The sequence below is a fragment of the Thamnophis elegans genome, chromosome 7 (genome assembly GCF_009769535.1).
Source record: "Thamnophis elegans isolate rThaEle1 chromosome 7, rThaEle1.pri, whole genome shotgun sequence".
Classification (NCBI taxonomy): Eukaryota; Metazoa; Chordata; class Lepidosauria; order Squamata; family Colubridae; genus Thamnophis; species Thamnophis elegans.
In genome coordinates this window covers 15,860,587-15,877,769 of record NC_045547.1, presented here as the reverse complement: position 1 = coordinate 15,877,769, position 17,183 = coordinate 15,860,587, and the positions used below count along the sequence as shown (strand labels likewise).

Below are 17,183 nucleotides of genomic sequence, written 5' to 3'. Positions count from 1 at the left end.
CCTGAGCTAGCCACCCTTAGCCAGAGTGGAAGTCCACAAGTCATAAAGGGGCTCTCGGTCCCCATCTCTCTGCCTTACAGGGTTGGTATTGTGGGGAAAATACGAGGAGGAGGGAGGACATTTATATATGTTCACCACCTTGAGTCATTTATTTAAAAAATAATAATGAAGGCAGGTTAATAAATTAAAATCAAAATAAATAAATCTAGTTTAGTTTTCACCTTCAGTTGTCAGATGATCCAGTGGATGCTAGAGTAAATCACCATGCATCTTACTTGTAGTTTAATGCTAAATTATTCTTTTTTTCTTTGGACACCACAAGAGCACAGTAGCTGAGATAAGTAAACTTGCTTTGCCTACTTGAAAGTTTTGTGTATCGTGCTCATGTCAGTGTAACAAAGAATTAATAATTTGCTGGATCTAACAGGAAAAGCAGGGAAAAATAATTACCGTATTTTTCAAAGTATAAGACGCACCAAGATTTTGAAGAAAAAAGTTTTTGCAATCTGCAGATCTACCCCCCAAAAAAGGGCATGCATAGCCTTTAGGAGGCTTTCAGAGTGCTCCTGGGGGGTGGGGGTGGGCAAAAACGAGTATAAAATCTTTTTTTGTTTATTTTTGCCCTCCCCAACCCCCAGGACTACTCTGAAAGCCTCCTAAAGGCTATGCATGGCCATTTTTGCAAAGGGGCGGAGTTTCAGAGGCAAAAAAATGCTGTATTCGGTGTATAAGACGCACCCAGATTTTCGGCCTCTTTTTTTGAGGGAAACAGGTGCATCTTATATCCTGAAAAATACGGTAATGGGTGGATCATTTCCATCCTTTTAATCTATATAGCGAAGAGGGATTTTTTGGTGGGGGGAATAGAATAAGGACCATATTACACTTGAGAAACACTGCTGTATACTAATATTGTTGTATGTACAAGAGTTGCTGATTGTAAAATGGCAAGGGTATGATGTATTGTACATGCTTAAAGGTCTGGAAGCAAACAAAGTTAAAAGACCAAGGCTGCAAACAGCACTGAATTAAAATCAATATATAAATCCAAGTAGGAAATGCATCAGCTTAGAGTTTGTAAAAATAACAATCCCTAATAATTATCAGCCTCTCATAAGTCTCTTAAAACACCTAAAAAGAGGCATCTGGATTAAGGAAAAAATAGGAGGACTGTTGTGTGAATTTTTCTTGGAAAGACATTGTTAAGGAGTTAAACTGCAGCTGAAAATGTATGGTTTTTAACTACACCTATTAAACCTGGGAGTGATAGGCATGTTTTGTGAATTGGGACTTTTCCGCTGGTGAAGAATTTTGGCTGATATGGATCTGGAAAAGCCCCAAGTCAGAAGACTTTTTTTTTTTTTTTGGGTATCAGTAATCTGATTCCTAGCAATTGAGGATTTTGAAAGAGGGAACAAGGTTCTTGAATGAATCCTGTTCATAATATTTTAGAATATTGTTTGGCATTTGTCTGCTACTCTCTTGTGTGGGACCCACGGCAAAAGTCTGGTGGAAATTTTATTCAAAAGATTACACCAAGAAAGTACAATTTACTTTTCCCAATACTGATAGAGTTACTGTTTGAGATCAAAAGAAGAAAAATACAAATGCAACAGATTTTAGACAGCGAAAGAAAAGGCGAACATTCCAGTGTTTCTGAAAATCTTCAGGCATACATTTATTGCAGTGGTGAAATTCATTTTTTTTTATTACCAGTTCTGTGGGCATGGCTTGGTGGGCGTGGCAGGGGAAAGATATTGCAAAATCTCCACTCCCACTCCTCTGGGACCAGCCAGAGGTGGTATTTGCCGGTTCTCCGAACTACTCAAAATTTCTGCTACCGGTTCTCCAGAACCTATCAGAACTGCTGAATTTCACCCCTGTTTCCAACCCTTGTTTCTTGTCCTGCCCTCAGGTGCTTTGGAAAAAATTTGACCCTCTAAATATGCTTGTCGACCATGGAAGATATGGCAGCATGTTCCATGGCTGACAAGCGTATTTAAGCATAATGAAAAATAGTGCTGAGTTAATAATAATAATAATTCCTAACTTTTAAAAACTTTAGCATTCCAAGCTGAAGTTTAGTTAACTGCCCACGTCTCTTGAAAAATGCCACAAATAAGGCACAGCAATCTTCTCAGGGGGCATGATTCCATCACAATGTTCTGAAAAAGAATTCATCCAGCAAGACAAAGCTGAAGGTTTTTTTTTTTTTAAGTAAAGGCACTTCCATGTACAAAAATGATTCATTTCCCCTTTTTCTTTCTATTCCTACTTTTTCCATTCGCTAACATATTTGTAAACCTGCTGAATTTCACCCCTGATTTATTGCTTTATGTAGAGAAGGAGTAGAATAGAATAACAGAGTTGGAAGGGACCTTGGAGATCTTCTAGTCCAACCCCCTGCTTAGGCAGGAAACCTTACACCACCACAGAGAAATTGTTATCTTCTTAAAAACTTCCAGTGTTGGGGCATTCACAACCCCTGGAGGCAACTTGTTCCACTGATTAATTGTTCTAACTGTCATCTCCTTAGTTTTAATTTGCTTCTCTCCTTGATTAGTTTCCACCCATTGCTTCTTGTCCTACCCTCAGAGGTGCTTTGGAGAATAGCTTGACTGACTCCCTTTTCTTTGTGGCAGCCCCTGAGATATCGGAACACTGCTATCATGTCTCCCCTAGTCCTTCTTTTCATTAAACTAGGAGATGTGTCCCAGGCTTCAAAAGTCATAATGTCTTTACGTCTATATTCTGTCTATATCTGAATGCCTCTATTCTGCAGCCTTGATAGTAACAATGTGCCTCTTTTTGTGTGGATTCTTGGTTCCAGCCAATTTCTTACGTTGGATTGGACCAGTTTTATTTGCATCATTTGTTTATCGCAAAAAAATTGCTTTGAAGACAGTTTTGGTTATTACCATCTTGTTTGGGATGGACCTAAGCCACACCTCCCACTGCAGATAAATAGAGCAGACCATAATTTTGCCAGGCAGAGAAAGCAAAAATTGGTTCAGTATGTTCCTGACTACAGCCAAGTCAGTTTTCCCTCTTGAAGTGGATTTTAAAAGATCTTTTGCTCAGATTTGGACCAACATCAGTTTCTTGATATAAAAATCAAATGTAAGGACTAAAAGCTGAAACACGGATCTTTTTTTTTTAAACGAACGCCTAGAATGAGGCGTACAAATTTTCTTCAGCTTCCAATTTTCTAAGATAACCAACAATTCACCAGAATGAATCCCGTCAGATTTGAATATAATCTAAGAGAAGTCAGGGAACTAATTCGTATAATATTTTTATATTCGGCTGATGTGGCCTGGGTAGTTAACTTGTGATTGATGTATTATATTTCTTGGAGATGCTGTTGCAGATATTAGCTTAGTAAATACATTTAAAATCATTATCAGTGTAATGAAATAATAAGTCTTACCTTTCCTGATATACTTAGGACAATGTAGCCATGTGTAGTTTTTGGCTTAGGACTGTAATAGAGCCTGCCCATTACCAGTGTTAAGTTGTAATAGTTGTAAACCAGGTCACCCACACGACCGACCTGATTTTACAACCTTTTGGTGGTGGTCATTAAGTGAGTGTGGTAGTCGTTAAGTGAATCCATTGTTCACTATGGGTCTTTTTTTTTTTTTTTGCCAGAAACCAAAAGTAAATGCTTTTGGTTTTTAGTACAAATGTCATAAGACATGGTCACCTGTCTGCAGGACACTGCAAATGGCTCTGAATGTGAGCTGGTCGTAGGATTTAGGATTTATTTCATTTATATGCTGCCCTTTTCCCCGAAGGGGACTCAGGGCGGCTCACAACTCGGTCAGGGAAAGGAGGTACAAACAGGGGATAAAAAGACAAACAAACAATTCACAATTTAAAACACATAACAACCATACCATTCGAGAAGGGGGGCAGAAGCTCTTTAACCCCAGGCCTGCCAGAATAGCCAGTTGTCATGCACACAACATGTGGTCATGTGACTAAAAGGGAAAAACAGCTGTTGGAAGTTTGGAATCAGTTCTTAGCAATAGCAATAGACTTATATACCGCTTCATAGGGCTTTCAGCCCTCTCTAAGGGGTTTACAGAGTCAGCATATCGCCCCCACAGTCTGGGTCCTCATTTCACCCACCTCGGAAGGATGGAAGGCTGAGTCAACCTTGAGCCCATGAGATTTGAACCGCCAAACTGCAGATAGCAGTCAGCTGAAGTGGCCTGCAGTACTGCACTCTAACCACTGCGCCACCTCGGCTCTTAAGAAGAAGTCCTGAGGAGTCTCTCATACATTTGTGAGATTCCCTGGGGATTTTGTGCATGGAAAATTAATCAGATCTCTAGAGATTCTCAGTCATCCAGGTCCTGGTTCTCCCAAAGGTGCTTTTTCAGGAGGCAAGTGGACTTTCTTGTTTTTTTTCTTTTGAAGATGTTTTGCTCCTCATCCAAGAAGCTTCTTCAGCTCTTCCCCACTATCCTGTCAGAGCTGAAGAAGCTTCTTGGATGAGGAGCAAAACATCTTCAAAAGAAAAAAAACAAGAAAGTCCACTTGCCTCCTGAAAAAGCACCTTTGGGACATTAATCAGATTCATTTCTGCTTAGCTTCAACAGAATTTTGATGCCACACTCTCTGACAACTTATCTATGCATTCCCCACATCTTCTATGTAAAGAACTTAAAAAAATTCTATCATGATTACATCCTCTGTAAAGATGCCACTATCAAAACATTTTCAGTCTTAATATACGGGCAATGGCAGGCTGTAATTAATGGGCACAGGCAGGTTGTATATTCAATGGGCACAGGCAGGCTCTATATTTAATGGGCACAGGGCAGGCTGTATATGTTATTCATATAAGAGAACTTTTTTATTTTTCTTTAAAAAAACAAACAAACACAAATATGTCATCATTTGTCAATCATTAAGACATTGAAATACAATTTTTTTTTTTGTTGTGTATACCCCTCCCTCCCTCCACCCCCCCATCCCCCCTCCTCCTTCCCCCCCCCCGACTTCCCAGAACCCGTACACGGTATGGATTTTTAACTAACACAGTCTAAAATCTATTGAGAAAAAAGAAATAAAGAAATTAATGACATTCTAGATTGAACGTAGCTTCTTCTTACTGAACTAACTTTTAACAGTTTAAATCATTTCTGATCTTAAGCATAGGCTAACTGGAATTTCTTAGTCCCGTATTTATTTTGTATATAGTCAATCCATTTTTTCCAGTCTCGTTTATATCTCTCATTTGAATGATCTTTGAGATATGCCGATATTTTAGCCATTTCAGCTAAGTTTGTTACTTTCAATGTCCATTCTTGGATTGTAGGCAAGTCTTCCTTCTTCCAATATTGCGCCACCAACAGTCTTGCTGCAGTTATCAGGTGCAGAATCAAATTGGTCTCTACCACTGTAAAATCAGTACATATACCTAATAAAAATAACTGAGGAATAAACTTTATCCTTTTTTTAAAAACATTTTGCATGACCCACCATATTTTTATCCAAAATGCCTTAACCTTTTGGCAGGTCCACCATATATGATAATATGTAGCATCGAGAGAACCACACCTCCAACATTTAGGCTGTACATTCGGATACATAGAAGCCAACTTTTTAGGATCTAAATGCCATCTATAAAACATCTTGTAAAAATTTTCTCTCAGATTTTGAGCTTGTGTAAATTTCACATTTCTTACCCAAATTCTTTCCCATGTATCCAACATTATTGGTTCCTCAATATTTTGAGCCCATTTTATCATACAATCTTTAACTAATTCTGTTTCCGAATCCATCTGTATTAATACATTATATATCCTCTTTATATGCATTAAGCTTTGATCTCTTATTTGTTTAAACAGATTATCCTCAACTTGAATAAAGCCAATTTTTTGATCTATTTTCCACCTAGCCTGTAATTGCCCATACTGGAACCATGTTTGAACTACCTTCTCCTCTTTTAATACCTCTAAAGATTTTAATTGTAATACCCCCCTTTCCGAGGTAAGAAGCTGTCTGTAAGTAAATCTGTCCTGTTTTTGTGCTGTATTCATATTTTCAATTGCATGTCTAGGAATTGCCCACATGGGTATCTTGTCATTTAATTTATATTGGTATTTCTTCCAAACCCGCAATAAAGCATTTCTCAAAATATGACTTTTAAAGTTCTTATCCAATTTTTTGTTGAATAACAGGTAAGCATGCCAACCAAATACCAGATCGTGTCCCTCAATGTTCAATATTCTATCATTGGTTAAATGAATCCAATCACTAATTACAGATAATGCCACTGCATCATAATATAGTTTTAAATTAGGTAGTTTCAATCCTCCTCTCTCGCGTACATCTTGCATTATTTTCATCTTTACCCTCGGCTTCTTTCCTGCCCACACAAATTTGTTGATACCCTTCTGCCATTCTAAAAGGTTCGCATCTTTTTTAAGTATAGGTAACATTTGGAAAAGAAATAAAAATTTTGGTAAAATGTTCATTTTCACTGCCGCTATCCTGCCCAGCAAAGATAAGTGCAATTTCTCCCATTTTTTCATCTCTGTCTGTATGCTATGCCAAAGTGGTTCATAATTATGCTTATATAATTTCCCATTTGAAGTTAAAATGTTAACTCCAAGATATTTGACTTTTTTAACTACCTCACATCCTAGCATCACTCCTAATTCTTCCTTTTGTTTAATATTCATATTTATAGCTAATATTTGGTTTTTCCTAAGTTTATTTTAAAGCCAGACACTTGACCATATTGATTAATCGTATTCATTAAAACCATACTGGATTCCTGCGGTTGTTCCAATATTATGACCAAATCATCCGCAAAAGCGCGGACTCTATATTCTTGCTGCCTAATCTTGATCCCTTTTAAACCATCCAAGCCCCGTATTTTATTCAACAATACTTCCAAAGTTATAATAAACAATAATGGGGACAAAGGACAACCCTGTCTTGTACCTTTTCCAATTTGAAAAGAGTCTGTTAAACTTCCATTGACTATGATTTGTGCTGTTTGCTGTTGGTATATTGCTTTAATTGACTGTAAAAAATTATCTCCTATCTGCATTTTTTGCAATATCTTCAGCAGAAATTGCCAGTTAACTCGATCAAAGGCCTTCTCAGCATCCAAAAATATAAACGCAGCAGGGATCTGGTTGTTCTTTCCCAAATATTCTAATGCATTAATAATTAATCTGACATTACTTTTCATCTGTCTCCCTTGTATAAAACCTGTTTGGTCCGTATGTATCAATTGTTGAATGACCAACATTAACCTATTTGCTAATATTTTAGTAAAAATTTTATAATCTACATTCAGTAATGAAATGGGTCTATAATTTTTGGGTTGAGTAGTATCTTGATCTTCTTTGGGTATCAAAGATATAAACGCTGTCTTCCAAGATGGAGGGACTTTACCTTCCGTTTGAATCATATTAAATAATTCTCTAAGAGGTTCTACCATTTCTAACTGTAAGTTTTTGTAGTAAACCGCTGTCAAGCCATCTGTACCTGGTGCTTTCCCTGGCTTTAATTGCTTAATTACCTGCAGGATTTCCCCCGAGGTTATTGGTTGATTCAATTTTTGCCTGTGTTCTTCTCTAACTGAAGGTATTTTCTCCTTGTCTAAATATTTGTCTATGTCTAAACCATTAATTTTATCCCCTTTATACAGTTCTGTAAAAAATTCCCAGAAAGCCTTTTGAATCTCTTCCTGTTGGAACACCTCCTTCCCTCTGTAAATCAGTTTAGATATATTTCGAGTTTTCCTTTTTTTCCTAATCTGATAAGCTAACCATCTGCCAGGTTTGTTTGCATTACAAAAAGTATTGTGTTTTGCATATAATAAATTAGTAGCTACCTGGTCAGAGATCAACATGTCAAATTGAGATTTTAATATGTTAATAGCTTCCTTAACCTTTGTATCGTCTGGTTTCCTTGTTAACTCCAGCTCTTTTCTCTTAATTTCCTCTTCCAGTTCTGTTCGTTTTAACCCTTGCTTATTTCTATGTGTTTTATTTATATTCATCAAAACTCCTCTCATATACGCTTTGCTTGCATCCCATACAAATTCCATAGATGTACCCTTATTCATATTCAAAACAAAATATTCAGATAGTAATTTTTTACAATCATTAATATAGTTTTCATATCTAAATAAATTTTCATTCAGTCTCCAAAACCTTCTTGCCTGCACTACCCTTCCCAACTCCATCCAAACTGGGTTATGGTCCGAAAGGACTCTAGCTGCAATCTTTGTTTTCTTGACCCTAGAAAGCAAATCATTAGTGGTTAGAATAAAATCAATCCTTGAAAGGGATTGATGCCTGTCCGAGAAGAAAGTGAAGTCATATTCCTCTGCATTTCTTTCTCGCCAGATATCTCTCAATTCAAAATCATCCATAATGTCAAAGAAAGATTTGGGTAACTTTGCTCGCATCTTGGTATTTAGGCGGGAAATCTTCTTATCTCTCTTAGTGTCTATCACTCCATTCCAGTCACCCAATAGTATACAGGAACTATAGTCCCACTGTACTAATTTAGCATGAAGATTTCTATAGAATCTATCTTGCTGTTGATTGGGAGCATAAATTCCCAAAAGTAATGTCTTTTTCCCTTCTAAGATTAAGTCTAAAGCAATATATCTTCCGAAGGGATCTGCTTCTATTAATTCAGCTTTCATATCTTTTCTTAAGTATACAACTATACCATTCTTCTTTTCCATAGCAGAAGCTGCAAAATGTTGACCAAGTTTTGAGTTGATCAAATATTTTTGATCAGTTGACTTGATATGAGTTTCTTGCAAACAAATTACATCGTTCTTAAACTGTTTAAGATAATGAAATATTTTCTTCCTCTTCTGTGGAGAGTTCAGTCCGTTGACATTCCATGTTAAAATCTTAGTTGTCATCTTTGGTTGGTTGAAGCATTTTTAGAGCTTCCTGCACGGTCTAGCTCCTCCCACTGCTTCCAGATTTGTTGTTGTAGTTCCTTGATCGATGGCCGATGATTGTTGATGCTGTTGCCTCTTAGCTTGTTTCTCCATACGTCTAGTAGTCATGCGGCTAGGTCTTGGTTCCATAGCACCTTGCACTTCTAGAGAAGAGAGATGCTCCATCTTGTCTGGTGGTTGTGTAGTTTGCTGTCTATCCTGTCCTTCTTGTGGTCTTTCTCTAGGTCCAGATGGTGCAGGGTGTCCGGCCTTCAATATATTATAATAAAAATCTCGGGCTTTCCATACAGAGTTGAGGCGGTACCTTTGCTTATCAAATGTAAATATGATGCCAAATGGTGCATCCCATCTATACTGTATCTGACGATTTCTGAGTTCTTCGACCAAAAAAGCGTAGTCTCTTCTGGCTCTTAACATTTGAGGTGGTATCTCTTTCAAAACAGCCAGGTCTTGACCGCCAATTTGAAGCTTAGTGTTATAAGACGCTTGCAGTACCATATTTCTGAACTCTCTTGTAGTAAAATATATAACGATGTCTCGAGGAAGCTGCTTCTGCTTTGCCAGCCAGGAGTTAACGCGGTAAGCTTTGTCAATTTGCCAGCCTTGGTTGGTCCCTGGTCTTCCCATCAGGCGGTCAAAAGCTTCCGATAGGATCTGTTTCAGGTTCTCCTGTTTCTCCTCACGCAGCCCCCTTACTCTTAATGCGAACTCCATTTGTCGGTACTGTATCATAATAATTTCTTTTTCAGCATTTTCCACTTTTTGTTCCACCACCTCTGTTTTCAATGTCAAGTTAGCATTGGCATCATTAAGAACCTCTAGAGTATCTTCCACTCCAGAAATATGTTCTGTTAATACAGTTACAAGACTCAGCATGTCGTCTCTAATTTTATCAACCTTAGCCTCAAATTTCTCATACAACTCCTGTTTAAGTCCTTTTATTTCACTTTTAATTTCACTTTTAATTTCTTCTTTCATTTCTTTTATTTCCTCTTTTCTCTCCTCTCTATTATCTCTAAATTTATCTTCCATTTTAATTGTCTGTGCATTAAGAGCCTCGCTTAGATTACTCAGAAAAAATTCTTTCGTTAACACATCCCCAGCAGGGGGCGTAGGAAGCGGAGGCTGCAGCTTTGTACCAGGCACTGAGGATGTGCCCCTGGAAGTAGAGGGTGACGACTTCAAGTTAATATTTGGTTTTGAGGCCATTTCAAAATTTGTCTGCCTGCAGTTAATAAAACTCTATTGCCTAAATATGCAGCTTTAAGTAAAGAGGCTTTTATTTTGAAGTTTAAGGCTTGGCAAAAGTTTCAGTGAGTAAACATTGTAACAAGACTGTTCAACAGATTCATCACCATTTAACTTCCAAATAAGCAAAGTTAATGAAGGAGTAAAATTCTTCTATTGTGAAACCAAAACATATGATAAGCTATCTCTTTTGTTTTGAATTCTTTTGAAGTCTTGTGAGAATTAGCAAAAAGTGTTCGTTATTACCGGAGAAACCAGCCTGCTCGGCGCCATTTTAAAAGCCTCTGAGTAAATAATTTTTCGGAGGAGAAAAAGAGAAGAAGCTAAAATGTTGATAAGCAATTATTGTCCTCGCAGTAAACGGATTCAGCTCGTGATAAGATTAAATCAAACAAAACTTAGAGCAGAGTGGGAGGGACCTACTTTGTCCTGCACAAGGCAGTTTGAAGTTCCCAGCACGGACACCCGTTCTGCCTTGGGCTAGCCCCCCTTTCCTTGCAAGCACAAAAGCTGCAAAATTCGAAGAGCATTTGCCAGCAAAACAGTTTCTTCTTTCCCTCTTGCCTGAAGGATAAGAAAACCTGATAAGACGTCAGATGGAAGATCCTCTAATCAGGTACGTAGCCAGGAATTCGGAGGCAGCTGATTTTTTGCTGCTTCCACCAGTAAGCTCCTCCCAGGAAGTCCGCTGTATATGTTATTCAATGAGCAATGGCAGGCTGTAATTAATGGACACAGGGCAGGCTGTATATTTAATGGGCACAGGTAGGACACTGGTAGAATGTATATTATGAGCCCTAACACAGGCTGATGGCAGTGAAGACAGCGCTTTGTATGAGTTTTGAAGGATTTTAACTCTTGTGTTTTAGCTTGGTTGCTGAATGAGCTAAGGTTTTTGTACTTTTAAAGTTATTGTTGATACCATATTGTTTTTATTGACCCTCTTTTCCACTTACAGAGCTAGTTTGCTGTTTTTCTTTGAAATAAATATTCAAAAACATTATTGGTATCTATTTTTATTTTTGAAATTTACCGGTAGCTGCTGCATTTCCCACCCTAGGCTTATACTCGAGTCAATAACTTTTCCAGTTTTTTGTGGTAAAATTAGGTGCCTCGGCTTATATTCGGGTCGACCTATACTCGAGTATATACGGTAGTTTTTAATTTGCCATGCACAACATAGGAAGAGGGCATTTCAAGACAGGATGTATAATTATTGTGCATTCATATTTACATACAAAATGTTCATCAAGGCTTTTCCGTAGATGTTGAATTGCTTATTATCAGGTTAACTTTCAATATATACATGCAAGTCACAACCATCCCATACATTTTAGAATGCCCAAGCATTGAAATGATGCGCAGCAACAAATAAATAAAATCTATAGCACCAAACCTATTATTTGTTAATAAGCTATAGGTAGCTTCAGCTTTGATGACCATGCCTGTGAATGTCTATACCTATATTTCCAAATAAGTATTCAACTGATTGATACGCAACATTTTTAGATGCACTTTTATTAGAAATATTTTATTAGAACTTTTATTAGAAATATTATTTTCTAATTTATTAATTTTTTTCTAATGTATTATTAGGTAATAAAGTAGGGATGTTCAACGGTGGCAACTTTAAGACTTGTGGACTTCAACTCCCAGAATTCCTGTGTGGAATACATGCTGGCTGAGGAGTTCTGGGAATTGAAGTCCACAAGTCTTAAAAGTTGCCAAGGTTGGACAGCCCTGTTATAATGTAATAATGGGAAAAGGAATTGATTGGCCACCAGGTGGCGAACAAGATGCAAATTGCCTTCTCTACAATAATGTTGATTACAATTGTATATTTGAAACTCGGGACTTGATATGAAGGCAGGATGACTCAACCTGAATTCCGCCTACTTCCTAAAAAATGCACATGGAAGGGCGAACCCGAAGTACAAAAACAATGTTGAAATTCCTCACAGAGTTTTATGTCAGTTTGCTGATCAGTTTGGACAGTGGTGAGGTTTGGGCCTAAAGACAGAGCACATAGAAACAGATAGTAAAAACAATAAAAAGGATTCTTTGTGATTGGGTTGCACGGTAGACTTCTTGATCAAGAGTCTCAAAAACTGTCAACCCTCTGAGATCAGGAACAGATATCATAAGAAACGGTCAGCCCAACCGGTTGGCTGGTTGCACGCTCACGCCATCCGCACATGAGTGTGTGTGCGCACGGCATCAAAAACAGGGCTAAATAGCACAGCACCGGGGCAGGCCTACCCACAGGTGGCAACTACCGGTTCGCCTGAACCAGTCTTAACTGACAGCAGCCCACCACTGGTTCATCCCTTTAAAACAGTCCACACAAGAAATCCAAACCATGAGTACTGACATGACTTTTATTCTAAGGTTAAGTAACAGTTTGCTGTTGTTAGTTGCGAAGTCGTGTCTGACCCATCGCGACCCCATGGACAATGTTCCTCCAGGCCTTCCTGTCCTCTATCATCCTCTGCGGTCCATTTAAGATCATGCCTACTGCTCCGATGACTCCATCCATCCATTTCATTCTCTGTCGTCCCCTTCTTCTTTTGCCCTCAATCGTTCCCAGCATTAGGCTCTTCTCCAGTGAGTCCTTCCTTCTCATCAGGTGGCCCAAGTACTTGAGTTTCATCTTCAGGATCTGGCCTTCTAAAGAGCAGTCAGGGTTGATCTCCTCTAGGACTGACCGGTTTGACCGCCTTGCAATCCAAGGGACTCACAGGAGTCTTCTCCAGCACCACAATTCAAAGGCTTCAATTCTTTGGCGCTCAGCCTTTCCCCTCCCTTACTTTTATTTTCCAGAAAACTAAGGAGGTCCCTTCTGACATGGTTCTTGTACTGCCTTTTTCTATGGCTGACATACCTTTTGCAGGAGAGTTGCCTGTGACTCTTCTCCTGTCTTCCGAGGTCATTTTACCTTATATCAGAGAGAGTCAAGGAGCGGCAGTGTTATGCTTTCTTGTTTTCCAGGGCTGAGCTCATATTTTACTAATAGCCTCAGTGAACCTTTCCAAGGTCATCTCAGTACACCTCTAATAAAACAACTGACATTTCTTGCTAGAGAAACACTGAATTAAGGACAAAAAGAGACCCCTTTCTTGAGAAACGGAAGCCCTATCTCTCCTGTTTCTAGAACAATTCTTTCCTGGAACTGATTACCTCCAAATTACTCTGAGCCCAAAAAACTGATGCTTAGCACTCTCTTCACTGGAGCATAGGTACTGAAAGGCAATTTAGGGTTTTGCACTAAAGGACTGAGGGATGTGATGGCTCAGTGGCTAAGATGCTGAGCTTGTCAATCAGAAAGATCGGCAGTTCGGTGACTCGAATCCCTAGTGCTGCATAATGGAGTGAGCTCCCATTACTTGTCCCAGCTTCTGCCAACCTAGCAGTTCGAAAGCATGTAAAAATGCAAGTAGAAAAATAGGAATCACCTTTGGTGAGAAGGTAACAGCGTTCCGTGCACCTTCGGCATTTAGTCATGCTGGCCAGATGACCACGGAGACGTCTTCGGACAGCACTGGCTCTTCGGCTTTGAAACGGAGATGAGCACCGCCCCCTAGTGTTCGGAATGACTAGCACATATGTGCAAGGGGTACCTTTACCTTTATAAAGAACTGTTCAATAAATACAAAATCTTCTATAATTATCAAAGGATCTGAGTATCTCAGGGAGATTTATGGAGATAAAATTGATCTCCAAGACAAAAATCTACCAGAATACAAAAGTTGGGTAGAGATTTAGCATACTGTGAAATACTTAGACGAGAATTGAAAAATGCAGATTCAAGTCTTCAGTTGCCAACACATATCAAAAGGTGGTCCTGGATCAGATATAGGTGGTCCTTGACTTATGACCATAATGATGAAGTCTGGCCATCTTTGGTAAGTCACTATTATGTGACTGACCTCAATTTACAACCTTTTTTTGCAGCAGTCATTAAACAGATGTGGTTGTAAAGTGGCTGCCATAGTCATTACGTTCATTATGGATGTGGTTTTGCCAAAAACTGCAAATAAATGCCAGTTTCGGGCAAAACTATCATAAAACATGGCCGCGTGACCACAGGATACTGCAAATCACGGGGGAAGGGGGAGCAAGTTTCCACCTGATCTTCAGAACTTTGAATCCTGCATGTAATTAGCCTCCCTCCTGTAGATCTATTGTAACTTTGACTGGTAGCTAAGCGACCGGACATAAATCAAGGATATCTGTACTCCCTCTCGGCACAACTACCCAGAGAGCATCCTGTATATCAAAGCAAGCAATTTGCAGCTTTAGAGACACATTTGGCCTTTGGCTTGCTCTGTGGGTTTCAATGGCCATTAAAAAAAAAAAAAAACTCTGTAAGCATACACTTATTGAAGAAAATAGGAGCGTCCCATCCTGTACTCTGTTAAAAACACGATCCTGTAAAAATGAAGTAGAGAAATGCATAAATTAGACAGGAGAAGCTGCATATACATCTCTTAGTGGTTTAGAGGAAAATAAAGGATGAGCTCTAAATATCATAAAACAAATATTCTGGAAAGCCTGCAGTATTTTCTACACTCACCCACTCAGCACAATGGAAGTGTCTTCCACATCAGTAACAGTGGTGGGATTCAAACATTTTTACTACCAGTTCTGTGGGCGTGGCTTTGTGGGCATGGTGTGGCTTTGTGGGTGTGGCAGGGGAAGGATACTGCAAAATTCTCATTCCCTCCCCTAACCTGTTTTTCAGCTCCTTCTCCTGTTCAGGGCAACAAAAGAAGATCAGCTGGGAGGCTGAGAGGCAGTGGGCGGGGCCAGCCTGCGTCGGTTCTCCAAACTATTCAAAGTTTCTGCTACTGGTTCTCCAGAACCTGTCAGAACTGGCTGGACACCACTTTTGATCAGCAAGTGTACTATGTCGTTAGGTCGTCGCGCTTTTAGGTGTTTCATTGACCCAATGGGTTTTCTCTTCCGCAGGCGGTGTACAAGCTGGCTGATGTGGCTTGCAAGTGTCACGGAGTCTCGGGGTCCTGCAGCCTCAAGACGTGCTGGCTGCAGCTGGCCGACTTCCGCAAAGTGGGGGAGTTTCTGAAGGAGAAATACGACAGCGCTGCCGCTATGAGAATCGGCCGCAAAGGCAAGCTGGAGCTAGTGAACAACCGCTTCAATTCACCCACCCCTGAGGACCTGGTCTACATTGACTCCAGTCCGGACTATTGCCTGCGTAATGAGACGACTGGCTCCCTGGGCACAAAAGGGCGGTTGTGTAATAAGACTTCGGAGGGCATGGATGGATGCGAGCTGATGTGTTGCGGCCGGGGCTATGACCAGTTCAAGAGTGTGCAAGTTGAGCGTTGCCACTGCAAGTTCCATTGGTGCTGTTACGTCAAGTGTAAAAAGTGCACAGAGATTGTCGACCAGTATGTCTGTAAATGAAAGGCCCACGAGACCTACAAATCTATATGATAATAAATCTATATAAATCTATTTTATATATATTTGTATAAATAAATAGAGGAAGATGTTGATGTTGTTGATGATGGCGATGTAATAATTATAATTAAAGAAGCTTATTTAAGAGACTGAAATGCTTCCACTAAGACAACCGATGGGTCACAGTGCTCCTTTTTAAATTATTTAGTCATGGAGCAAGGAAAAGGAAGGAAAAAAGACCAGGGATGGGATTTCTGTACTTGTTCTCTTCAAACGACTCAGCCAGAATAATGAGAAACATGAGGAATGGGGCTGGCTCCAGATTCTTTGCCACAGAAGCAGTGAGAACGGGGATGGTACTAATGGCGGAGATGTTCCTTCTGCTAACTGATGTCTGAAATTCAAAGAAGCTACATGTGTCTTGAGGGCACAGCCAAAGAAAGCGCTTTGGAAGCTCAGATGGATTTCCAAAAGGACAGGAAACAGTTCTCTTTGCTTAACAACACACCAGACTTTCCTCCCGCCAAAAGTCAATTTTTAATACCGAAGACCAATTTCCAAGTAAGAATCCATGCAAGACTGTCTCCTAAGAACCTGGATTCTACAGCAAAGATTTGAAACAAAACCTTTACCTTTGTCCTAAAATGTGCTGCTGTGTCCTCCTTGTCTCATGGGGGGTGGGAGAGAAACCTCCTTGCATCTGGTTTTTCTACCTTTTGTGGAATCGGGCGGGTGGGAAAGAGGTTTGAATATAGAATTCTATAAAGCTCTGAAAAAAAATCCATGCTGTCAAAGTAGAATCTTTTTCTTCAGTTGGTTGATCTGGTTTTTGCTTGTAGAGAAAACACCTGCCAGGTTGCTTCTTGTGGATGGAGAAGAGACTGTATTCTGCCCAAGTGCCTTTGAACTTTTTTTTAAAAAAGACAGATATACGTATGCAAGATTCTACAAGTACGCCAAGCGCTACATGGATGTGAATTTGAATAGCCATGGAGGGTGGGGGGTGGGGAGCAGTTCTTTTGTTTCCCAGTATCCAAGATGTACAGTTACTTTTTAATATTAAATATCCCTTGTTTTTGCCCTCTCCCTTGTTTTTGTGAGTATATTTATTATCTGTTGCTGCTAATGCATTTCATACCAAAGGGCTTTCTGCCAATCTAAACTTCTTCCTGAATTAAAACTTTATTAATTTCCAACCTGATTCTCATGTTCTGTTTTGAGATCGTAAAATCACCAGAAATATTTTTTAAGTTAAAATTCCTTACACGGTGATAGGTAGGTAGGTAGGTAGGTAGATGATAGATAGATAGATAGATAGATAGATAGATAGATAGATAGATAGATAGATAGATAGATGATAGATAGATAATAGATAGATGGATGATAGATGATAGATAGATAGATAGATAGATAGATAGATAGATAGATAGATAGATAGATGATAGATAGATAGATAGATAGATAGATAGATAGATAGATAGATAAGATAGATAGATAGATAGATAAGATAGATATATCATAGATACATAGATACATAGATACATATAGAGGTAGG

General features: G+C 39.1%; 1 protein-coding gene across 1 annotated transcript in view; it reads left to right on the top strand.

Moving 5' to 3' along the window:
- WNT5B (Wnt family member 5B) overlaps window positions 1-16,772 on the top strand; it is a 37,824-nt gene extending 21,052 nt beyond the window's left edge. Inside the window, 1 exon segment of the mRNA XM_032221486.1 lies at window positions 15,173-16,772. Coding sequence (XP_032077377.1) covers window positions 15,173-15,631 — 459 coding nt within the window. The 3' untranslated portion in view covers window positions 15,632-16,772.
- Window positions 16,773-17,183: the final 411 nt, after the last annotated feature.